This window comes from Balaenoptera physalus (assembly GCF_965194825.1).
Source record: "Balaenoptera physalus genome assembly, chromosome: 6".
Classification (NCBI taxonomy): domain Eukaryota; kingdom Metazoa; phylum Chordata; class Mammalia; order Artiodactyla; family Balaenopteridae; genus Balaenoptera; species Balaenoptera physalus.
Genome location: NC_138885.1, coordinates 80524018 through 80549939, shown reverse-complemented (window position 1 = coordinate 80549939; position 25922 = coordinate 80524018). Strand labels below are relative to the sequence as shown.

The 25922-nt window shown below is 33.7% G+C and overlaps 1 protein-coding gene and 1 long non-coding RNA gene across 11 annotated transcripts in view; one reads left to right on the top strand and one right to left on the bottom strand.

Moving 5' to 3' along the window:
- GULP1 (GULP PTB domain containing engulfment adaptor 1) overlaps positions 1–25922 on the bottom strand; it is a 265561-nt gene that overhangs the window by 12632 nt on the left and 227007 nt on the right. For 7 of the 10 annotated variants that reach the window (XM_082466767.1, XM_082466768.1, XM_082466766.1 and 4 more), the window contains 5 exons: positions 17315–17431; positions 17038–17118; positions 16552–16644; positions 5451–5675; positions 3312–3450 (listed from right to left, as the gene is read on the bottom strand). In XM_082466767.1, coding sequence (XP_082322893.1) covers positions 3312–3450; positions 5451–5675; positions 16552–16644; positions 17038–17118; positions 17315–17431 — 655 coding nt within the window. The remainder of the gene's footprint in view (positions 1–3311; positions 3451–5450; positions 5676–16551; positions 16645–17037; positions 17119–17314; positions 17432–25922) is intronic. The other 3 variants (XM_082466773.1, XM_082466772.1, XM_082466765.1) reach the window with 3 other exon arrangements.
- Positions 1–25922, top strand: part of LOC309663227 — a 161788-nt gene that overhangs the window by 119124 nt on the left and 16742 nt on the right. The gene's annotated exons all lie outside the window — the stretch shown is intronic.

Genomic DNA, 25922 nt, shown 5'->3' with positions numbered 1-25922 from the left:
GCATCAAAGTTAAAATTGATGTTTGTAATTGATAGGACTATGACTTAATTTATGATTTAAAATTTTTTTTTAAATTTAAGGAATTTCTTTCCTCTGAATCAATTCAAATGCAGCCTTAACTGACAAAAAATTAAATTATATATGGGCAAGGGAATTTATAATGTATCAAGACTTTCATTTTTCAGGAAACTATATTCTCTAAATTAAATGCTTTGTAAGAAATAATATTTATGCTACTTGAGTTCTATTATATCTTCTAAATCATTCTGTGACTCCCATTATGAAAGATTCTTGCTTCTCTGGTTACAATTTTATTTTTTCAGATTCATGTATTAAGTTAATAAATGTAAAATGTTTAGAAGCTCCTGGTTCTGGTAAGTATTGTATAAATAAGAAGGACATATAATTTATCTTCCAAATAAAGACACTTTTAAGAGTGAAAGGAGTGCTACCAAGTTTCACCAGGATGAAAGGAATAAGACAGGGTAGTCCTAAACAAATGGGAATTTACTGTCACCGTACATATAACTGATGGGTATTATTATTGTTGTTACTATTTATTTTCCTCAGTCTGATGTTCACTGTAGGCAATAAACCAGAACTTAGAGAAAAGAGGAACTGTTCTTTGGAGGTGTATCCTGGTTACCACCATACCACGAACACATCAAGCAATGCTTTACATGTGGTAGATGCTTGTCAAAAGAAATGAATTAATAAAGAGGAAACAGAGTTGTCAGGAGAAACAGAGATTCTCGTTACACAGGTTTTCTAAAGTTGGGACTCAAAATCACCAGAGATTTCAGATGGGCTTACGGGATCCTTACCATTCCTGAAATGCAATGCAAAATTTTGTATGAGTGGGCATGTTGTATTTTTCTGTGAAGAGTTTAACTTTTATCATATTCTCAAGGGTCCACAACCCCCCCACAAGTCAAGAAAGTACTACTTTACATATTAAGTAGACCTATCAATACCAGGCAAATTAATAAATATAACAGAGCTCTTTGGCATATTTTAGTCAGCTCAGACCGATCTAAAATTCGTAACAAAAAATCATATAAGTCCAATTTTCAATTTAAAAAGATTTGCTATGTAATTAATGACATGAAAATTATTTAATCTAATACAAGAGCAAAAGAATAAAAAATAGGTGATACTCACTCATTCTTTTGTTTATCCACTAAATATTTATTGAACACATATTATGTGCCATACATTTTGCTAGGCAGTGGATTAAAGCAGTTGAGGAAAGGACTTTAGAGTCAAGTGCCTTCCCTCATGTAATTTATAATCAATTAGGAAACATGATATTAAACAAATTAATTAAAGTCTGATACATATTCAAAGATCAAAAATATGCTCTGGAGAACTACTAGGGTTCTCAGGCCGTAAGGAGAGAAACTAAGGAACAATCTTGTAGGTTTCTGCTTTTATGTATTTAAAATATAAAGAAAAATAAATGAATGAATACATTTAAGATTTCATTTGAAGAAAAAGTCCTATTACTAAAACCCCACTGGATTACAGTTTTAGACAATTTTACAATTAAAACTGAGTTGAACAATCTCTCCTTAAATTGTTAATATAGATAGACAAGAAGATGATTGATAGATAAATGATAGATAGATATAATACAGTGGTAATCAGAGCTCCATTTCTTTCTATCTATCTATGTATCTATCTATCTAATCTTTCTATTGATATACTGCTGTATTTACTAAACTCTGGCATTTGGGATAGATAGACATTAAAAAATATAGCAAGATGTTACTTCAGTTTCTCATTAATAAATCCCTAAAAACCATTTGACCATCTCTGCCTAGATTTTCCAAAGGCATTTCAAACTCACTAACGTTTAAAAGAGACTCATCAGTTTCCCCCTCTCTACCTCTAGTTTTCCCATTAACAACATTTGGTCCAAAATCCTGAATCATAATGGAGTTTGAACTCTCAGTTACCATCCTGATGGATTATTCCTTCTAAGTATCTTAAAATCTATTCACTCTTCTCAATTTATATTCTACTCGGATTAAAATCTGCCATTGTGGATACACTTCTAATTTATACTTCAAATTCTAGCATGTAACCCAAGTCTAGTGTACATACTAAACAAATACCCATTGGATTAAATACATGAATGAGCAAAACATTGATGTAGTCCAAGGAAGTAAAAAATAGTGGCAAAGGAAGAGATCTAGGACACTCTTAAGGACAAAAAATACCCCATTATGATATCAGGATATTGGCAACATTTTCTAAAAACACACCATGACGTGTATATTTTGGATTATTTCCTTGAAAAAAATATTTTGCATTGACACAAAATATATTCAGAAGAATTTAAATGTACTATATTTCAACAAAAGTATTGAAATATTTTTGTACACTGATTTTTAAAGTTCTAATGTTATTACTTTGTATTTACAAATTAGTCCTCTGAAATGTACTGAATACCTAAAATGTGCAATGCACTTTGTTGAGTTGTGCAGGGTAAATAAATAAACTATAGGCTCTGAAATGCTTTACAGCCTTAAGCTAAAACTTCAGAGTTGCATTGACAATGTCTCAAATGTGAACCAGAGAGGATGCAATAAAGCAAAATATGTAAAACTCTCTTTTCTTCAGTGCCCCTTTAGACCTGATGACTGATCATGGCCATTGGAAACTATTCTTTCACTTTCTGTGACAGGGCACAGAGCAAAATATAGTCAAGACATTGACGATGAACATCTGTTAGATGCTTTCTACTTCATCAGAGAGACTTCTATGTTCCTTCCAGACATACAGAAAGTAAATCAGAAAAGCAATGCATTTATAGCTTTGTAGATATCAAAGAAAGAACACTTACATAGGGTTAATAAATAAATAAATCATGGAATTCATAGATTTATATATTTCTTTAACTAAGACTATCCATATACTCTATGATAAAAAAAAATTTAAACTGAGTTCTAAATGATGAGTCAAAATGATTAAAATAATTACCACAGGACTGTTCTTAATCATTAAAAATATAACCCCAACACAATAAACATAATTGTTTTGTATTATGAGGTAACTAACCCTATACCAAAATATCATTTTTCATAAAATAGTTTCAAATGCAAATAGTGATGTCTTTAGTAGTATACTCTCAATTATTAAGTAAAATATAAATAACTGAATTTGGCACATATATATAAACATAATTCTTCGGTGATTAAAATTTTTAGTGAGCTTGTGAAGATATATAATTTCCCATAAAGTGCTAATTAAACATTTAAAATGTACACAAATATAGCAAAGAATATTGATTTGTTTAGAAAGCTTACTAATCTCGGTAGATCTACTAGGGACTGGAGGTGGCTGCGTGCCATTGCGAGTAGGTATTGAAGACTGGTGTGAAATTGGAGAAAATGGAATCATATCAAAGATGTCAGTGGAGGGACACTTAGGTGTCACATTGCCTGCCTGCAATGAAGATAACATGAATTAGGGTAGCATTCCATGTAGACACATTATAATGTTAAATATTTCATACACAGATAAAACATATATAAGCACAACAAAAAATGCAGTTGAGTCATATGAACTTGCCATTCGGTAGATCAAAAATAGTTACATATTGGCAATTTCATATGACTCAACCACTTATGCTAAATGCTCATTGGCAAGAAAATTTCTGCAAAAATATTCTCAAAGATGATGGCAAAAATGGTGACAATACTATTCTAGACAGATATAAAAGATATGTTGGATTTTTTGTATATCTAGAAATAATTGCCACTTATATCAGAGAATTGAAAACATGTTAGAAACTATTTACATAAAACCCTGATTTCAGTAATGTCTTTTGCACAAGATTACAAGATTTAGACAGAAATAACCGAACATAAGAAATGCATCTTAAATATAACCATTCAAAAGCAATTGATAATGATTTTAAAAACATTTTAAGGAGTCTATTTTAATTTGTACTTATAACTGTAATGGAGCCAACTATTATATTCATTGCAGTGACTTTTCTTCTTAGAATAAGATTTCATCGTTTTCTACAATAAATAGCTACCTTGTGAAATAAATTATAATCACAAAATGATTAAGTTATCTGGGCCAGTCTGGGCTAGGATGTAATGTAAGAATGAGACAATCATCACTTTGATTGCCATATAGGGAAAAAAATTATTTTATATATATATATCATCTATTGATATAAAAGAAATAGAATTCCCATTTTGGAGAGAAATAGTGAGAAAAATTTATTTTTCTTATAAGAACATGAACATTGTTTAGAATTGCTTAGAGTGGTTCATATAATAATTTGTGTTCTCAGAATACATTTATTTACTGGTTCACAGATGATGCAGGTAGTGAAGATAAAAAGGCTGATTGTGTGTAAAGAGTGATAGATTTGCTATTCAGTTAATAAACCTGTTAGTACATTTTTTCATGCAGGAAAATTGCTGTCATCTCCCTTTCTTTAGCAACTTACTTTAACTTTAATGGATAGTCTATCAGTTACAAATACTATCCAAAGACTTGGAGGCAACTTTATCCCTCAGCTCTTTCCTCCTACTCAGGAATGTTGTTCTCCTAATCAACCTCTCTCTCAATTTCCCCTGGCTTCCATCTCTCTCCTCTTTGTCAAGATATAAAGATACTCAGATCTTGACTGTTGTTAAAACAAACCAACCAAAAAGGTCTTTACCCAGTGCCTCTTTACTCCTCTCGTCTCTCATCTCTCTTTCCCTTCCCTTCAAAGCTGAGGTCCTTGAAGGAGGTATTACATTTCTTGCCCTTTTACTTCATCCAAGCCTCAACTCAGATCATTCCAGACTTTGCTCTCTTCGCTGAACTCTACTGAAACAGCTTTTGCGAGTCTCAACAATGGCCTAATTTCCCAATTGCTATATCTGATGGATCTTTGAAAGTACCCGTCCTATTTCATTTTTTTTTTAATTTTTATTTATTTATTTATTTATTTTTGGCTGTGTTGGGTCTTCATTTCTGTGCGAGGGCTTTCTCTAGTTGTGGCGAGTGGGGGCCACTCTTCATCGCGGTGCGTGAGCTTCTCACTATCATGGCCTCTCTTGTTGCGGAGCACAGGTTCCAGAGGCGCAGGCTCAGTAGTTGTGGCTCACGGGCCTAGTTGCTCTGCGGCATGTGGGATCCTCCCAGACCAGGGCTCGAACCCGTGTCCCCTGCATTGTCAGGCAGATTCTCAACCACTGAGCCACCAGGGAAGCCCTGTCCTATTTCATCTTTTTGTGGATTTGGACCACCACTCTCTACTAGAAACTCTCTGATATCAGATGACCAAAGGATGCAAAAATGGCACACAAGGGCCCCAGATCACATCACATCGATTCAAGACATACCTGATTTTTTTCATTACTATATAAATGGCATATTCTGGCAGAATTAAAAAAATAAGTGGGATAATAAAAAGAATTTTCTATTTAGCGAATTACATGAGGTCTTGGGATGCTGCTCTCACTGATTGGCTTGGAAAGGCCACATTTAGAAGGTGGTGGTATTAACAGTCCCAATGATAGTCTGGAATCAGGCGAGTTGACAGGAGTGACAGTAATGGAAGAAATATTTAGACAGGGAGATGAATCATCAGTTCTACGCCAGAAAGAAGGTGAGCATCTCTGAAACCCGTGTTGCTCATGATCAGACATTTTGTGCAGCAGCTGTAAAGGAATGACAGAAAAATATACTAAGGAGAAGAAAGAAGACGTGGAGGAAAAAGAAAAAAGTATATATGAAAATGTATTAGGATATTTTGTGAAAATGATAAGTACTTTCAAAATAACTTTACTAAAATTAAAACAAACAGTTTGAGTAGATTTTTTCCTATTACAAGAGTCTTCAGATTCTGGATTGTTTAATTTGATGATTTTTCACTGAAATATTACATTTTTAGATATTTAAATAAAATATCACATTGAATATGACTTGAGAGGAAGAAAGTGGAGAGAAAAATGACAAATGCCTAAAGATTTATTTCTGAGAGAGCATCTGTGTACTGAAATGGGAAAAGGAAGGACATCAACAAGAAAAAAATATGTAGGAGTAAAGTCTGATATAAGTTAAGACTTTGTAGAATTTTCAAAAAGGGCTACAACATACATTTTAGATTTAATCCTCAAAAAATTCATTTGAAGTATTAGTATTAGTAATATTACATCCATATTATAATAAAGATAGGGGAATCAAGGCCCATAAACTCTTTATGAGCTACTCCTATGTATGTAAGAAGCAAAGCCAAAATTCAAAACAATCTGACTCCAATCATCATGCCCTTTCTATAGGTAGTAAGTTCCAAACGGTAAAATTTTGGAGGGATGGGCAGAGGGAGTTGTCAAGCATCTCAAGTAAATCAGAGAGATAATAAATAATAATAAGCAACTAGTACACTGTACTGGGTCTGCACATCAGTCTTTGGATGACTTTTGGAAGCTATTTCCATTACATCATGGAAAGCTACTGTCAAGTACTGAGCGGGACAGAGCTGAGTGGCCAGATGTCAGAGTGGTCAGTTAAAACAACAACCAAAATGAAAGTATGTAATAATTGAGCCTTTATTCACTTACAATGAGAGTGTAAGCAAGAGTCCAGAAAGAAGGATCTGGTTCCATCAATGTCCCATTTTTCCCCAGTGAATGGCACTGGGCAAAGGTCAGGAGTATCATTACAGAAGCAGGACAGTATCTCTCTCCGGAGGGAGCCCTGAACAAAAGGTTTCTGCTGGTTTTGTTTTGCTTTGTTTTGGGGAGGGGGAGATGGGGAAGCAGAGGGAAGAAAAGGGAAAAGAACTAGGAGTAGAAAATACTGAAAACTGAATCTTAGTGGAGAAAAGTATCTTCAAGGCCCCCAAAAGATGAAGCACTTAAGAGAGGCCTTGGCCAAGGGCCTCCAATAAGGAGGCCTCTGAATGGAGGCACCTGGGCTGGGAATGCAGTTAATGCATAATAGTGTGGCCAGCCTGGGTGGTGAAGGGGGCTGAGTCCCTGACTACAACTCCTCCAAGCAGTGCACTGAATCTGGGGTGGGGAGGGCAGCTTTCTCCCATGTGGCTTGCCATGGAAAGCCTTTGTAACTTTGTAGGGCCTAGAGGATTTGACTTGGAGCCAGCCTTCTCAGCTACAAGTCACACTGCAGAGATTTTTCAACACTAATAGGACTCAGAGGCAGCCAACACAAATCTGGCTTTTGATAAACCTCATGGTGAAAGGTTGTAACTAAAATTATAGTTTGGAGAAACAACTTTGAAAGAATCTTTAGGAGTCACCTCTTCACACATTTCAGGAAGCAGAGGGGGAAAAAATGGAAGCGTAAAGTGAGAGATTTAAGTTGAGGAAAGAACTCAGTATGGAAGCAAGTCTCTGATGGTCTGAATTATGTAATTTATCACTCTATTAATATGCATATACAGTTACATAATGATTGCTTTCCCTACTGATCTCTATAGTGATCTATCTATCTATAGATATGTATACATGTATGCATATATGTATATAATTTTAAGATCTATTTCATGGTCTATATAATTCACTGTAAACTTTTGTAGTTGGTGGCCACCTTTTATTTAATTATAGGTAACTGTAAGCTCCTGGTGGACAAAGCTTTGTTGTTCTAAAATACTCTGTATAACAAATTAGAATACTTGACATATAATGTCAATGAATATTTATTGTTTAATGTATACTACAGAAACTTTTTTTAACTTAAACTATAAATTGATAAGGATGTCTGTACTGAGTAAAATGTAAAAAGATGTCAAGTAGAAGTTGTCCTTGGTATCATTTGGCTTATAAATGGGAGTACTCTATATTGTTTTATGACTTGTATTCATCAAAACATCTTTACCAGGTGCCTCAAAACAAACTGAGGGCCAACATAACCTAACTTAAAAGTGCTCTAGTGTTTTTTCATGGTGTTAATATTTGTATTCTACTTCCTCTGAGAAAGTATACTTATATAAAAGAAGAATGTATATAATATGAAAATAATCAAATATTTCAATACCCCAATTAAGAAGTATTTTCACTTTCAAAATGGTAAAGCAGGGCTATCTATCAATAATTTTGGTATCTAAAGTTTAAAACTCTAACACTAATTATTACAATTTTCCTTTGGGTCATCAGTAATCTAGATTTGGTCAACTAAGGTTTTTTGTTTGGGTCACATAGGTCTTTAAAATAGGACTTGATTCAGTTGCTTACAGGTTAATATTAAGAGGTTGTACATTAAAATCCAGAGAGTTTGTTTAGAAGTTAGAAAATCAAGAAAGTGGACCCACAAACTTGCGTAAAAATAACAGACTGGTATTGAGCAAATAGCTGTGCCTTTTAAGTTGGTGTCTGCTCTCCAACTCCTCACTCCACACATGCCCATTTCACACATTTATTTAGGCCACAGCCTGGGCTCTGCTGACATTTGTGTTTGTCATTCCTAACTTAGAAATAATTCAAGTCAGGGAATTAGATGTTACATCTGATTCCTTATAAGAATGAAATCTAAGTATATAGACATATTTCAATAGCATTTGATTCTGCACCAAACTATTACACTTATTAAATAAGAATATGTGACTACAGCCCCTAAATGGTATACAGTGGCATTTTTGGCACTGGATAAATATTTTGAGTAGTGTCTCTAAATTTAAGGGTTCAGGAACTAGTCATTTTTTAATCTTCCATTTTTAAGTGGTTGAGGATATTTTTTTTTAAGAAATGAAATACATAGTTCAGATGAAAATGGCTTGATATTTTTATGTTGTGCCTTCTGTCAGTATTTTGACAGATGGCTAGAGACCAAAATTTTGGGAGTTTCCTACAGAAGTTTATGGCACTACTGTTTAATCCTTTTATGCTCATAATTCTAAGTGCTTTTGGTCTTCAGGAAGGTGCACAGCCTCTGAATTATTATACTAAGGGGAATGAGGAATTCTATGTTCAACAATTACATGTTAATTATGCAGAAGTTATTAGGTTATTAAGACATATTAATAATGAGTGCCCATATTTGAGATTCATAGTTGTTGTAGTTTTATAGCTCTTTCTTTCAGTAAGTAGAGGCTTCGTGCATTAGGCCATGGTGAATATCTCAATTCCGAGCTTGGCCTAAACATGACAATGGTGAAATGTCATAAAAGCGTTTGAATCCTATCAGTTAATGTTGAATACATCTGAACAATAACAAAAAAACTGAATTAAAGATTACATACTTCGATTATTTAAAAAAACACTAAAGATGGGGAAATACAAAGGTAATGTAAAATGTTCTAGCAAATCCTTCTGTATTGTCACGCTGATTCATTCTTTTGAAGTTCACTATTATGGCACATTTTCAGCATCACTTTTTAAATAAGCTTCAAAAATAACTTCTACTCCATTACACGGGGAGGGGGAAGGGTAAGCTGGGACGAAGTGAGAGAGTGGCATGGACTTATATGTACTACCAAATGTAAAATAGATAGCTAGTGGGAAGCAGCTGCATAGCACAGGGAGATCAGCTCGGTGCTCTGTGACCACCTAGAGGGGTGGGATAGGGAGGGTGGGAGGGAGACGCAAGAAGGAGGAGATATGGGGATATATGTATATGTATAGCTGATTCACTTTGTTATAAAGCAGAAACTAACACACCATTGCAAAGCAATTATACTCCAATAAAGGTGTTAAAAAAGATAAATAACTTCTAGAATTTAGAATTTATAGCTCCACGTATGTTATTTTTTCTGACTTCTAGATACACAGTTTGGTTACATTGGTCTCTTAGTTGTAAGACCTATTATCTTACACATTCTTACAAGAATCTTGCAAGTTAAATGGATATCATCATCCACATATCCCAAAGAGGAAAACTGGGACAAGGAGAGATCAAATGACTTGATTAGGTACTCACGGTCAGAAGTGGAATGAAATACAGGTATATTTTTCTTCCCATTACACAGGGTTTACTTCTTTAGAACCATCATTTGTGCAAGTAACAATTGTGAAAGTTGTGAACTGGTCATCAGTTTTTGTGGGCAACAAACATTCTTGAATCAATGTTCATGCTTAAAATTTATGCCTTTGTTTAAAGATTCACATTTGGCTTGTTGTATAATTGAGAGTTCTCACAATCTGCTCTTGTCCATCTTGACTTCAATAGCAGTTGAGAAAACCCCAGAGGAAGATAAATAGGCAGTTTTATTCACCCACGATGAAATACACATTTTAGGTTATAATTTGTCCTATCAAGTCTAATCAGTGGCCAAACAGTTGATTATGTAAAGGTAGAATTTTATCCAGTAACACTGGGTTTAATTGAAAGGGAGACATTTATTTTACTCAGCAATAGAAAGTCCAGTATTTCTTAGGACTACAATTTTATTCATTTAACTTCCTGGCAAAGGTCTGATTTGGTTAAAACCTTCTATAACCAGAAAAGTAAAATGCAAGCATCCAGACACAAGAATCCAGAAGAACAATTTGATTTAACTTGCTATGCCCACATCTTATAATGGAACAATCTTCCGGAGGCGTTCATGAGGCTAGGAGGGCAGAATAAACCCTTTTTTTCTGATATAAATACAGGCAGCACTGCCATGTTTATGTAATAAATGGAAATCAGATTGTTCCTAGTTAATTAGTACCAAACGGTGGAAAACCTAACCTCTAATCTATTGCCAAACCGCTAGAACACAGCAAAAAGAAAACAGCACAGTCAAGTAACGGAAATTACTCAGTATATCTAAATGACTGTATAAAATGAAGACCCAATTTCTAAAACCAATGAAAAGATTTCCACAATTTCAGTATGATACAGAGGTATGTAATATATGTACTATCAAGGATATTTCATTTGCCAGAAAAGGAATCCAAGATTGAATCATTCAAGTGATATTTAGGAGACCTGTAAGCATTGTTTGTTAAGAACAAGTTTAAAAACAGCACGTCAGTTTACACATGAAAAAATGAAAAATAGCAGTAGTCCTTCATTCATTATGAGGAATTGGTTTTAAGTGAAAAAAGGGTTTGGGATATATACTAACAATATACATTTCTGTAGTTAGGAATGTCTTTTAATTTTAATCCTGAGCAAAAAAAAAAAGTATTTTGCTTTCCTTAGCTAGAACTAAATTACTCTATAATCTCACACTAAATTTTATACTGGGTGTATTAACTAAAACAATAAACAACAGTCCAAATGATGATAGAAAAAGAGTAAACTTTTAAACTCAGTACTGTATCATGAGGCCAGACCTCTTCTTTGAATTCCAGATTTGAATATTCAAACTTCTAATTTATGTCTTCATCGGCCACCCAGTAGGCAGAAGTAACACGAACAAAGATGAACTACTGATTGGTTATCACTCACCTCCCCCAAGTCACATCTATTTTGGAAAATGGCACCACCGCCTAGATGCTCGGGATAAAACCCTAAGGGGCAATCTTGACCCTCTTTTATTCTACAGTCCACGGCCAATCCATCAGTAAATCCTGCAAGTTCTACTTCCAAAATATATCAAGCTATTATATACATCATCCCAACTGATAGAATTCTAGGCCAATTTACTCTTCTCCTTCTCCTAGACTACTGAGATAGCTTCCTAGACAGTTTTGGGGACCTCAGTTTGGCCTCTTTACAGCCCATGGTGCATACAGCAGCCAGCTGATCCCCAAATCTGTTAAAAACCTTTGAGTAACTTCTCACTGCAATTAAAGAAAACAGACAAACATGGCCTACAGGGCCTATAAAATCTAGCCTCTGACTCTCTTCAATTTTTTTGTCTCTTTGTCACTATGCTCCAGGCACAAAGTTCTTGTCACTGTTTTCAGCCCTTTGTATTAACTAACTTTTTTTTATTCAGGTCTCAGTTTAAATGCTACATTCTCAGAATGCACTTCCCAGATCACTGTCTCTAAAAAAAAGCTCCCATTCTCTTCAATTCTGCTCTATTATATTTTATTCATATTTACTCATTTGGATCTTATATAAGATCCAAATTTCTAAATTTATTTATTCATTTAGCTATGGGTTTATTACACATCTCCTTGTCTTTCCCCATACTATGTAAGTTTCATAGCAGCTGCAATTCATATACTGCTAAAACTCAAGGGCCTGGAATATCATATGGTCATATAAGATGTTTAACAAATGTGTTACAAGCTGCCATAACAGATCACAACTATATCAAATGTATGCAACTGGCAAATGTGAGAAAATAAAAATCAAAGTGATATGCATCTTAATATAATACATAAAATATGTCACCAAGCTACTATTTCAAAATACCAGTGATGACTTAGTGGGACTAGGAAAAATAAAAACAAAACTAAAATTTACACAATTGTAAATTTTGAAAGAACTTTTTAGGATTCTTGAAGATTTTCTTTAAAAGCTTGAACCTAAAATTAGTTTGCATCTTCAAAATAAATCAATGACCAATTCACACTGATGTACATAAGACATAAGTGGTTGGCAGGCTAGCACCTAAGAAATAGCAACCTTTCCTTCGAGTGCCTCTGAGGAGACTAGAGAAATACATCTATGTTCTCACCTACACAGTGACTCCTTAGAGTGCAAAGGTTCTCCATCTGGAAGATTCTACTCAACAGGGCCTCACACTTTTAATCTATGATTTAATATAGAATAATTGGATCAATATCTATAAGACTGAAATTTCTTATTAGAAGACCTGATCCTTTGAACTATTGTTCTATGTTACAGAAATTCAACTTTAACTTTGGACTGCTTACTAGGGTAGATGGCTGGTGATCTTTTAGTTATCTAATCAAATTTTACCAAAAATGTTTCTTATTTTTCTGATTCTTCCCGCAACTGACTTTATCTGCTACTTCATCACACACTGACAAGAAGAATAGCATCCACACCAGTAATTTACAAAATGTTCATTTTCTACATTACTTTCAATGCCACAAAACCCCCAAGATTCCATTCCGACTTTTCTTCTCTTTGCTCCCTCTTCTCAAAGAGACTATTTAAAGCTAAGATTAGAGATAAATCTTCTATTTTACTTTGACTAGCAGTTGCTTGATGTGGACTATATTGTGTCTGACTAGCAAATTCTGATATTTCAGAAAATTACTGTATTAAGTACTTATTTTTATGAACCACACTATAGTAGTAAATTATTTATAGAGAAACACTTCCAAATTGGAGTCGGCAAAAGAGTTACCTCTGTGCAACTTAGGAAAATTTGGCTCTCAAGAGAATTAAGGCCTGTTTTGGGCTGGTCATTTGTGAAGAGTCATCTGTCTTGGGGGTTCCTCTCACCATTAAACACTGAAAACCCATCAAGAATCTAAAGACAAATTAATCCTATTAACAAACCCACCTATATTGTAATTTTAGTGTGCATAATGGCATTCATAATTTACTTCCATGCTCCTTCAATTAATATATTAATTGCTGCCTAATACTTTAAACAAACTGCTGAAAACTTTAGCAATTTTGGAGCATTCTAGTCTTCAGTCCTCTGAGAGAAAAACAAGCAAACAAACAAACAAACAAACAAAACCTACAGAATCTCATTTCCAGAGTTATAAGTCCAATAGTCATTTACTGTGCATGAATTTTGCTAGACTCTGTGAGGTACTTGGTGTCCTAGCTGTGTGTCCTGTAAAATTAATGCTCACATTTCATAAGAAAGAACGTATGCAAAACATTTCTAACTTTACAGAAATTTGCTTTACTGAAGGCCCATTGCAAGCTATTAAACAAGAGGTACATGTATTATAAATTTATATTTTAAATACTTGGAATTTTCATTATTTTTCAAGTTCATTATCAATAGTTTGAATCATTAACAAACCTTCAGCAGAGTGGATATTTATGAGCATGGCAATATTTCATACTTACTAAATAACTGTAGGTAATTTAATTTTATTTATTTTAGTTTATTTTTAATATCAGAAAAAAGGGAGATCATTTTAACAGGTTGAAATATAGATGGACTTAGTGTTATATTAATTTATTTCTCAGCTACATAACTAAAATTGAAAATGAAAGGCAAAAAAATATTTGTGCATATTCTCTTCAAAAAAATTTTAAAAACAAGTTAATAAATACCTATAACAGCATCTTCAAAACCATTTGAATTAATCAGGTATCAGCAATTTAAAAATGTTGAGTTCACTTTCTTTTAAGCATCAAATTCTATTTTTTAATCTTAAAGAAGATGCATCAGCAATTTCGAAAATCACATAATGAGACTCTAGGAGCTGAAAAGTTATGAGACAAGTAATTTTTTAAAAGTTAAAATAAAGAGAAAATATAGACAAAGATATTACTATGATGAAAGAATATAAGTAGATTGCAAAGTTATAATTTGAGCTAGTTGCATAATGATCAATAAGGCAATAAATTTTCTGCACATGTGTATTAAGTGCAAAGGAATGATTTAGAGAAAATTATTTCTCTTTTTTTAGTTCAACCTTTTAGTTATAGTCTTTTAAGCGTTCTATTGAGACAGTGCTGAGACGAACACGATGCCTATGATAATTATTAAATGACAACTTTAGGAGAGTTAATCCATTCTAATAACTGGCTATTTGAATAATTTTATTGTTTTTTATATAACTGACTCTACCAATGAGAATTGCTGAATAAATGAATATACTCACGTATAGTCTGTGCTCATTTACATACCAACTTTCAAGCTCACAGCTTGTTAACGGCTACCTAGGCCAGAGGGTCCAGGAAACTGAAGAGAGTGTCATTTCTTCATTCTTCCTGACCTTTGCCATTTCTGAAGCTGACTTGGTAACCATGTGAGATCACCAGTGCACACACATAACCCCAACCCTGACCCACCTTCTCAGTTGTCCCAGTGCTAGTCTAGGGCAGTGTCTGCTTTCAGGAGATAAAAGGCAGATGTTCTGTCCCATCAACATGTCCCAAACCTCTCTGCTCTTCCCAAATCTACCATGTCCCTTGACATGATACCTCTAGCTCTCCTTCTAGAGAAAGAAGATACATAATGAATAAGCTTTGGTTTTCCATCCAAAATGGTGATGGATCTTATTTTTACTCCTTTGTAAACATAAAGACTGAAGTAAAGCTACTTTTCATATGCAATGAATTCCAGCAAAAACTACCTTATTAAGACTGATTGAAAAAGTAACTTCTCCTTCATTTATCTTTATACTCCTAATTTGTTTCACAGGATGGCTTACAAGACATTCAACAAGACCTAAAAAATGTTGCTCCATTTGGGACTGAAGGTTGAAGAGTTTGAGCTGATGCTCTGTTCCTTGTGATGGGGAAGGCAAGAAAATATCATCATCTTGATGAGAAGCAAATAATGATCATAGTAAAGACAAAAAACAGGGAGCGATATTATAATAAAGCCAGAACTTGAAAAGGATCCTCCGGCACCTCACTGTACATTACAGAGGTACACTGTGCAACATTGGAACCTCACTCCCAACCTCTCTCACCTTGGCTGTCTCAACCCCACTGTCACAAACTATATGCCAAGCAATGGAAATACCAACTGTTTCAGTGTGGAAGATGGAAAAGTGTGAGTTTAGAAGAAAAAAAAAGTTTTTTGACCCGTTTCCATGGCACACCAAATTTAAAACCCAAAATGTAACCTCTTACAGAAACATTCTTCATGGTAATGAACTGGTGAAATATTCTAATAGTAGATAGCAATAAATATATTTATATACATATATATACTAAGGAGTTTTTGTTGAGTTAGCCTAGAGATTGAACCAAAATCGACTTGCAAACGAAAATGTGCAACAAAAATTCTCTTCAGAAGTTTGTAAATGCTATAATTGTGTTTCAGTTCATAGTATCATGCCAAAAGTTACATATTAAAATTTCTAAATGTAAAATAAAATATACATTTTAATGGAGAATATCGGTACAAATGATTCTAAAAGAGAATAAAATTCCTAAGTATATTTTGCCTAGAAAAAAATATCAACTGTTTTAAATTCTATCTCCCCCCAAAAAATTCCCTTAGCCAAAATCACAAAATAATGGCATCATACCTTAAGATGAGAAAATGATTTCAAATCTGTGATAAGCCAAAAGTAAATAATTTAACTATAAAAATATTGAGTGTTGTCTACAGAGACTACCACTGATTTTAGTGTGTGAAATATAACTCTGTCACTCCCAGTAGGAGCCCTTGCTATGTAATATAAGAAACCAATTCGATCGTGTTAACAGTCCAGCTTCTATAATGAAGTTCAGTACTCCAAGGGCAGATTGGCTTCAGTCATTAAAACAACTTCAGTAAATAGTAATCAATTGGAATGAAAGAAGATTATGTCACAAAGAGGAAAAGACCAAATTGAGGGCTGAATTATTCTAGAAAAGAGAAAAGAGCAACATGGAAAAACAACTCTGATCTGAGCTATCTAGGTAATTTTAACGTTTAAATTAATCTTATTTAGCACCTTGTATCTCTATCTACATTTAGTTTAAAATGACTGATCCCAGAGTGTTATTTGAAATACTGAAGAGGTGATGATCCAGACATGTTTTATCACCATGAAATCTTATTTCTAAGGAAAAGATGCACGTATTCTATATACTTACTGGAGATGTTGATACTTGGGTTATTCTCAACTGGTTTTCCAAATCCTGTACTTTGTTTTTAAGTTCCATATTTTCTGTTTCTAAGTCTTGAATCTAAAAAGCAAATGATTATTGAATAATCTTCAGACATTTGTTCTTGGAAAATATTGGCTGCTAAATTGGCTAGGATTTCATATTATTTAAAATTTTAATGTATTTTTTTGTGCACGGGGAGAAATTTATTTGATAAAGCTTGGGATATATCATAGAATTCTAGGTCACTGGAAAGACATATTATTAATTTTAAAATATGTTTTTATGTGTGTGCAAATTTCATGTTTCTAATACCTCATCTCTGTGTTTTCTTGTAGCGCTGTGCAATCTGTACCCATAATCTTGGAGTATAACCGCAAGACAGTGAAACTTGCTTATGATGATTTTGAAGAGAGTGGAGAAAGGGTGTAATTTAATTATAAAGGAATCTGATCTGCATGGGAAACCACTTACCCAGCATCTGCTGCTTCTGCTGCTCTGATCCCCATGAGAAGCATCAGGAAGTGAAGCAAAGTCACATGAGAACACTAAGTTCTTGTGGGAATTCAATATAAAATGGTTAAAAACTGTGCAGGGGATCAGGAACGAAAAATTATAGGAACACAGTGAAAGCAGTTCCAGTCAGTGTGGGGGGAATTTAATGGCAGGCCTTCTAAATTTGTTTGATGATATGCAAGTTTCCCTGTACTTACATCACATAAATGTGAAATAACAAGCTTAGTTTACTCACTCTTTTCTGTAACACTGCAATCTGTTTTCTTGTTTCAACATCTTTTCCTCCAGATTCTAGAAATTTCCTGTACGCCAGGTCAAATGCTTGGCCAATTGTTAAAGTTATCTCTTCAGCCTTTGTAAAAACCAAACAAAGATTTGCATTTTAATAATAATATGTCAGACTATTCTTTGAATCAAGAAAAACGGTAACATGAGGTATTTCAAAAGGGCAATGTCTAGGGGTAGACGTGTAGTAAATGAGCAAAGTAGTCTATGCTAACATAATAATTCAAAGCCTGCCCATGCACAACATAAAAAAGAAATGTTTTGGCAATTAAATGAATAGCTGTTGAAGTTGGAAGCAAGAGTCCTATCCAACTTCTCATCTCTTTTATCATAGCATTTTTTCCCCTAGTTTGTTTTCCTCCCTTCCTCAAATATTTAGTGCCTATTAAATAAAAGCATAGTGCCAACTGCAGTTTTTCTTGTTGCTTTGATACTTATTTCCTTTTCTTAGTGAGGAGGGTTTATTGAGCCTGGCAGTAACTTGAATGAGGTTGGCTGGGTGGTGTCTGTGGAAAACCTGATGGATGCCCTCTCTAAAGGAAGCAACTGCTTGCTACTCAGTTCCAGTTAATTTCTGGCTTGTGGAAATGAACAATTCCAACCCAGAGTTGTCGATTTTAAATATGTGAGATGAGGTCAGAAATCTGAATATTCACATGGAAAGCTCCCAATTTTAAGTGACAGTAAACAATATTTTTGTAAAACACAGTGCCGACTGAACATAATATAGCTGTCACCTGAATTTGGCCTCATAAACAATTATCAGTCTCTGGTCTATTAACTAGAAACTGCCACAAATATCCTAAGTCCACCAGTTCATTCCTTCTCCATTGATATCTCAACTGGTATCACAGTGTCTTACTGGGAACAGTGTAAACAGTAAATAAAGATTTATTTACTTTATTAACATTATAAAGAAGTTTGGTCAAGGCATTAATTGATTTAATGCATCAGAAATATTTCATATTTAATATAACACCTCCAGATGACATAACAACTGGTAGCAACATTAAATCTTGAAAATGCCCTGCTTTCACTAATCTATTGCAAATCCTAAAATATTGTGATTCCTAGGTGCGACCTAAATTGAAAATATGCTTTATTAATAAAGCTTAGATTACTTAAGACACTGTTATTTTTGTAGTTCACTATTTGTTTAAAAAGGCGTTTAGCCATAAAAAATATTTATAGTGTTTAACCCAACAAACCAAAAAATGCAAAATATATGCCTAAAATTATATATGAGGACTATCTGTCTTACAACAAAGATGGAAAAGAAAAAAAGCTATATTAAGGAATACTAAATAATACTAAAAAGTTAAAATGAGTTCAATGTGTCTTCTTAATAAGACAATGTGTTTTCCTCAAATACTCAAGGTGTACAGGACAGAAAATTGTTTAAACGGTAATATGGTTGATTCATCACTAATAACATTTGACTTCATTATTAATTATTTGTTTACAATAATAATTTTTAAAAATCCATAGTCTCTTTTTATGGTAAGACATGTCTTTTTAATTAAGATAGCATTTAGCTCCCTGGTAAATATTCTCCATATATTACCTCACTTGCTTCTCATGACTCTGTGAGATGGGGGTTATTATTATTCCCACAATACTTATGCAACTGCAATTCTGTGAGGTTGTATAACTTGCCTAAAATCTGATAATTAGTTAGAGGAGAACCTGGATTCAAATTCAGAATATCTGACTCTACAAGCCTCACACTTTTTGGGGGTAGGGGATAAAATTTATATATAATGAAATGCACAGACCATAATTGTACAATCAGGTGTGTTTTGACACATGTGTTTTGATACCTATATAACCACTATATCATTAAAGATATAGAATATTTCTAACATCCTTGAAAGTTCTCCTATGCCTACCTCTAGTCAAATCGCATTTCTTACGGGTAACCGTTGCTCAAATTTCTCACCATAGATCAGTTTTACCTGTCCTTGTATCTATAAAAATGGGCCATACTTTATATATTCTTTTGTATCAGTCTTCTTTTTTAGTTTCTCAGACGTTACATGTATCATTCGTTTTACTGCTGATTACTTTCCATCCAGTGAATATACCACAAATGATTTTTCACTTTTCTATCAAGGGACGTTTCTGGTGTTTTCAGTCCTGAGTTATAAATAAAGCTGTTACAAACATTCTTGTAAAATCTTTTTGTGGACATATGTTTTCATATCTCTGGGTAAATACCTAGAAAGAATACCTTTCTAGGTATTTAAATCATAGGATGGGTCTATGTTTAACATTATAAGAAACTGCCAAACTGCTTTCCAAAGTACCATTGTACATACCCACCAGCAGTAAGAGTTCTAGTTGCTCCACATTCTCACCAACATCAAATATTGATATCTTTTTAATTTAGTCATTTTACTGGATGAGTAATGCTATTGCAATGTATTTGTAACCTGAATTTCCCTGTTGAATAATATATTAGCCCAGTTTCATGTAATCATTGGCCTTTGTTATCCGCTCATTATGAACTCCCTGTAGAAGACAGTCTCTTGCCCATTTTTTATTAGTTTTTTTGTCTTTTTATTACTGATATTTAGTTCTTTATATATTCTGGATACAAACTCTTTTTCGGATATATGTATGTGACTTGCCATTTCACTTTATAATACTGTTTATAGATTAATAGAAAATGTTTATTTTTGATTAAGTCCCATGTATCATGTTTTTCTCCTGCTATGTTTAGTGCTTTTGGGGTCATTTCTAAGAAATCATTGTCTACTCAAAGTTCATAGAGAGATTCTCCTATGTTTAATGAAAGTTTTGCAGCAGGCTATAAAAGCTTCTACTTTTATATCTATTATCCATCTCAAGTTATTTTTATGTAGCATAAGTAAGAACTAATTTTTAAGTATTATTTTTTCATATATTTAGCTAGTTGTTCCAATACCAATTATCAAAGGCTTCTTTTCTCCATTATTGTCTTGTCACATTTGTGGAAAAATCAATTGCCCACGTATGTGTGGATATTTCTGGTCTCTACAATCTAGTTTGTTTATTATTTATCTATCATTACATCAATATCACCTGATCTTGATAACGATTTCTTTGAAGTACCCTGTGAAAGCAGGTAAAATGTGTCTTCCAACTTTGGTCTTTTCTTTCAAGATTAATTTCTCTATTCTGCACTGTTTTATATTACCATATTAAAAACAAATTTTCTATTTCTACCAAAAATCCCATTGTGATTTTGATAAGGATTGTATTGAATATACAGATCAATTTGGTGGAATTGACCACTTAACTAAATTGAGCATTCCAACCTATAAATGTGGTATCTCTCTCCCATTATTTTAGGTCTTCTTTAATTTCTGCAATAGTTTGTCGACTTCAGCATATCTTCTTCAAAAAATCCTAATTATTTCATGTTTGTTGAGCTTTAGTAAACAGATTCTTATTTTTTTCTAGTAGACAGAAACAATAAATTTTTGTATATTAACCTTGTATCTTGTGATTAAATTTGCTTCATAATTATAGTAATTTGTAGATTTCACAGGACTGTCTTTGTAAAAATTCACATTACATCTGTGAAAAAGATAGTTTTACTTTTTTTCCCAATCTTTATGCCTCTTGTTTCTTTTACTAACTATTCACCAAGACATCTAATACCAGGCTACACAGAGGTGAGAATAAGCACCCTTGCCCTGTTCCCAATCTTAAAGGAAAGCATTCAATAATTCACCATTAATTTTGATGTCACCTGCAGGATTTTTAATGTGCTTATTGGAATAAGAAACATCCCTTTTTCTCCTAGGATATCGTGAATTTTATCATCAATTGGATTGAATTTTGTGCTTTTTCTGCATCTATGTGATAATTTTTTTTCATAGAACTTAGTGAAACTATCTGGATCTGTTATTTTACTTGTCAAGAGATTTTTAAAAATATTTAATTATACATATATTCAGATTTGTTATTTCCTCAGTTCCGTTAAATGGATTTTTTCAAATATTCATCAATTTCATCTTACTTGCCAAATTTACTGGCACAATAGTTATATAATATTTCTCTCTGTATCCTTTTAAAGACTGTAGCATCTGTACTTATACCCACTCTTTTGTTTCTGGTATTGGTAATTTGTGCTTTCCTTTATTTTTGTCCTTCATCTGTCTTTTTAGAGGATCCTTATTGAAGAACCAACTTTTGGTTTATTAATTTTCTTTATTGTGTTTTCAACATCATCGATTCTATTATTTATTATTATTATTTTTACCTTTTACTTTGTTTTAAATTTGTTCTTATTCTAACTCCTCAAGATCAAGAGCATGATGATTACTTTTAATCTTTTTATCTTTTCTCATAGAAGTATTTAAAGCTATAAATATCCCTCTAAGAACTGCTTTAACTGTCTTTTACAAATTTTGATATTTTGTATTTTGTTGCTATTCAGATAAAAATAATATAATTCCTCTTGTGACCTTTGTTTGAGCTATTATTACGTGAAGTGTGTTTTGATTTAAAACATTTTGACAATTTGTAGTCAGAGAATATACTCTGTAAAATTTTCAATTTTGAAGTTTACTGAGTCTTAAAATATGGTCCAGGATATAAAGGATCTTTGTAAACATTCAACTGAACTCAAAAAGAAAGTATACTCTGGAGAAGCAAGAAGAACTACAATCCTGCAGCCTGTGGAACAAAAAGCACATTCACAAAAAGATAGACAAGATGAAAAGGCAGAGGGCTATGTAACAGATGATGGAACAAGATAAAACCCCAGAAAAATAACTAAATGAAGTGGGGATAGGCAACCTTCCAGAAAAAGAATTCAGAATAATGATAGTGAAGATGATCCAGGACCTCGGAAAAAGAATGGAGGCAAAGATCAAGAAGACGCAAGAAATGTTTAACAAAGACCTAGAAGAATTAAAGAACAAACAAACAGAGATGCACAATACAATAACTGAAATGAAAACTACACTAGAAGGAATCAATAGCAGAAAAACTGAGGCAGAAGAATGGATAAGTGACCTGGAAGACAGAATGGTGGAATTCACTGCTGTGGAACAGAATAAAGAAAAAAGAATGAAAAGAAATGAAGACAGCCTAAGAGACCACTGGGACAACATTAAATGCAACAACATTCGCATTATAGGGGTCCCAGAAGGAGAAGAGAGAGAGAAAGGACTAGAGGAAATATTTGAAGAGATTATAGTCTAAAACTTCCCTAACATGGGAAAGGAAATAGTCACCCAAGTCCAGGAAGTGCAGCGAGTTTCATACAGGATAAACCCAAGGAGAAACACGCCAAGACACATAGTAATCAAATTGTCAAAATTAAAGACAAATAAAAATTATTGAAAGCAGCAAGAGAAAAACGTCAAATAACATACAAGGGAACTCCCATAAGGTTAACAGCTGATTTCTCAGGAGAAACTCTACAAGCCAGAAGGGAGTGGTATGATATACTTAAAGTGATGAAAGGGAAGAACCTACAACCAAGATTACTCTAACCGGCAAGGATCTCATTCAGATTCAATGGAAAAATCCAAAGCTTTACAGACAAGCAAAAGCTAAGAGAATTCAGCACCACCAAACCAGCTCTACAACAAATAATAAAGGAACTTCTCTAAGTGGGAAACACAAGAGAAGAAAAGGACCTACAAAAACAAACCCAAAACAATTAAGTAAATGGTCATAGGAACATACATATCGATAATTACCTTAAACGTGAACAGATTAAATGCTCCAACCAAAGGACACAGGCTTGCACCTGTGTCTAATGTTACACCTAAAGGAACTAGAGAAAGAAGAACAAACAAAACACAAAGTTAGTAGAAGGAAAGAAATCATAAATATCAGAGCAGAAATAAATGAAATAGAAACAAAGAAAACAATAGCAAACATCAATAAAACTAAAAGCTGGTTCTTTGAGAAGACAAACAAAATTGATAAACCATTAGCCAGACTCATCAAAAAAAAAGAGGGAGAGGACTCAAATCAATAAAATTAGAAATGAAAAAGGGGAAGTTACAACAGACACCACGGAAATACAAAGCATCCTAAAAGACTACTACAAGCAACTTTATGCCAATAAATTGGACAACCTAGAAGAAATGGACAAATTCTTAGAAAGGTATAACCTTCCAAGACTGAACCAGGAAGAAATAGAAAATATGAACAGACCAATCACAAGTAATGAAATTGAAACTGTGATTTAAAATCTTCCAACAAACAAAAGTCCAGGACCAGATGGCTTCACAGGTGAATTCTATCAAACATTTAGAGAAGAGCTAACACCGATCCTTCTCAAACTCTTCCAAAAAATTGCAGAGGAAGGAACACTCCCAAACTCATTCTATGAGGCCACCATCACCCTGATACCAAAACCAGACAAACATACTACAAAAAAAAAAAAAAAAATTACAGACAAATATCACTGAGGAATATAGATGCAAACATCCTCAACAAAATACTAGCAAACAGAATCCAACAACACATTAAAAGGATCATACACAATGATCAAGTGGGATTTATCCCAGGGATGCAAGGATTCCTCAATATATGCAAATCAATCAACGTGATACACCATATTAACAAATTGAAGAATAAAAACCATATGATCATCTCAATAGATGCAGAAAAACCTTTTGACAAAATTCAACACCCATTTTCGATAAAAACTCTCCAGAAAGTGGGCATAGAGGGAACCTACCTCAACATAATAAAGGCCATATACGACAAACCCACAGCAAACATCATTCTCAATGGTGAAAAACTAAAAGCATTTCCTCTAAGATCAGGAACAAGACAAGGATGTCCACTCTCACCACTATTATTCAACATAGTTTTGGAAGTCCTAGCCACGGCAATCAGAGAAGAAAAAGAAATAAAAGGAATACAAACTGGAAAAGAAGAAGTAAAGCTGTCACTGTTTGCAGATGACATGATACTATACATAGAGAATCCTAAAAATGCTACCAGCTAATCAATGAATTTGGTAAAGTTGCAGGATACAAAATTAATACACAGAAATCTCTTGCATTCCTATACACTAATGATGAAAAACCTGAAAGAGAAATTAAGGAAACACTCCCATCTACCATTGCAACAAAAAGAATAAAATACCTCGGAATAAACCTACCTAGGGAGACAAAAGGCCTGTATACAGAAAACTATAAGACACTGATGAAAGAAATTAAAGATGATACCAACAGATGGAGAAATATACCATGTTCTTGGATTGGAAGAATCAATATTGTGAAAATGACTATACTACCCAAAGCAATCTACAGATTCAATGCAATCCCTATCAAATTACCAATGGCATTTTTTATGGAACTAGAACAAAAAATCTTAAAATTTGTATGGAGACACAGAAGACCCCGAATAGCCAAAGCAGTCTTGAGGGTAAAAAATGGAGCTGGAGGAATCAGACTCCCTGACTTCAGACTATACTACAAAGCTACAGTAATCAAGACAATATGGTACTGGCACGAAAACAGAAACATAAATCAATGGAACAAGATAGAAAGACCAGAGATAAACCCACACACCTATGGTCAACTAATCTATGACAAAGGAGGCAAGGATATACAATGGAGAAAAGACAGTCTCTTCAATAAGTGGTGCTGGGAAAACTGGACAGCTACATGTAGAAGAATGATATTAGAACACTCCCTAACACGATACACAAAAATAAAGTCAAAATGGATTCGAGACCTAAATGTAAGACCGGACACTATAAAACTCTTAGAGGAAAACATAGGAAGAACACTCTTTGACATAAATCACAGCAAGATATTTTTTTACCCACCTCCTAGAGTAATGGAAATAAAAACAAAAATAAACAAATGGGACCTAATGAAATTTCAAAGCTTTTGCACAGCAAAGGAAACCATAAACAAGACCAAAAGACAACGCTCAGAATGGGAGTAAATATTTGCAAACGAATCAACGGACAAAGGATTAATCTCCAAAATATATAAACAGCTCATGTAGCTCAATATTAAGAGAAACAAACAATCTAATCCAAAAATGGGCAGAAGACCTAAATAGACATTTCTCCAAAGAAGACATACAGATGGCCAAGAAACACATGAAAATCTGCTCAACATCACTAATTATTAGAGAAATGCAAATCAAAACTACAGTGAGGTATCACCTCACACCAGTTAGAATGGGCATCATCAGAAAATCTACAAACAACAAATGCTGGAGAGGGTGTGGAGAAAAGGGAACACTCTTGCACTGTTGGTGGGAATGTAAACTGATACAGCCACTATGGAGAACAGTATGGAGGTTCCTTAAAAAACTAAAAATAGAATTACCATATGATCCAGCAATCCCACTACTGGGCATATACCCAGAGAAAACCATAATTCAAAAAAGACACATGCACCCCAATGTTCATTGCAGCACTATTTACAATAGCCAGGTCATGGAAGCAACCTAAATGCCCATTGACAGACGAATGGATAAAGAAGTTGTGGTACATATATACAATAGAATATTACTCAGCCATAAAAACTAACGAAATTGAGTCATTTGTTGAGACATGGATGGATCTAGAGACTGTCATA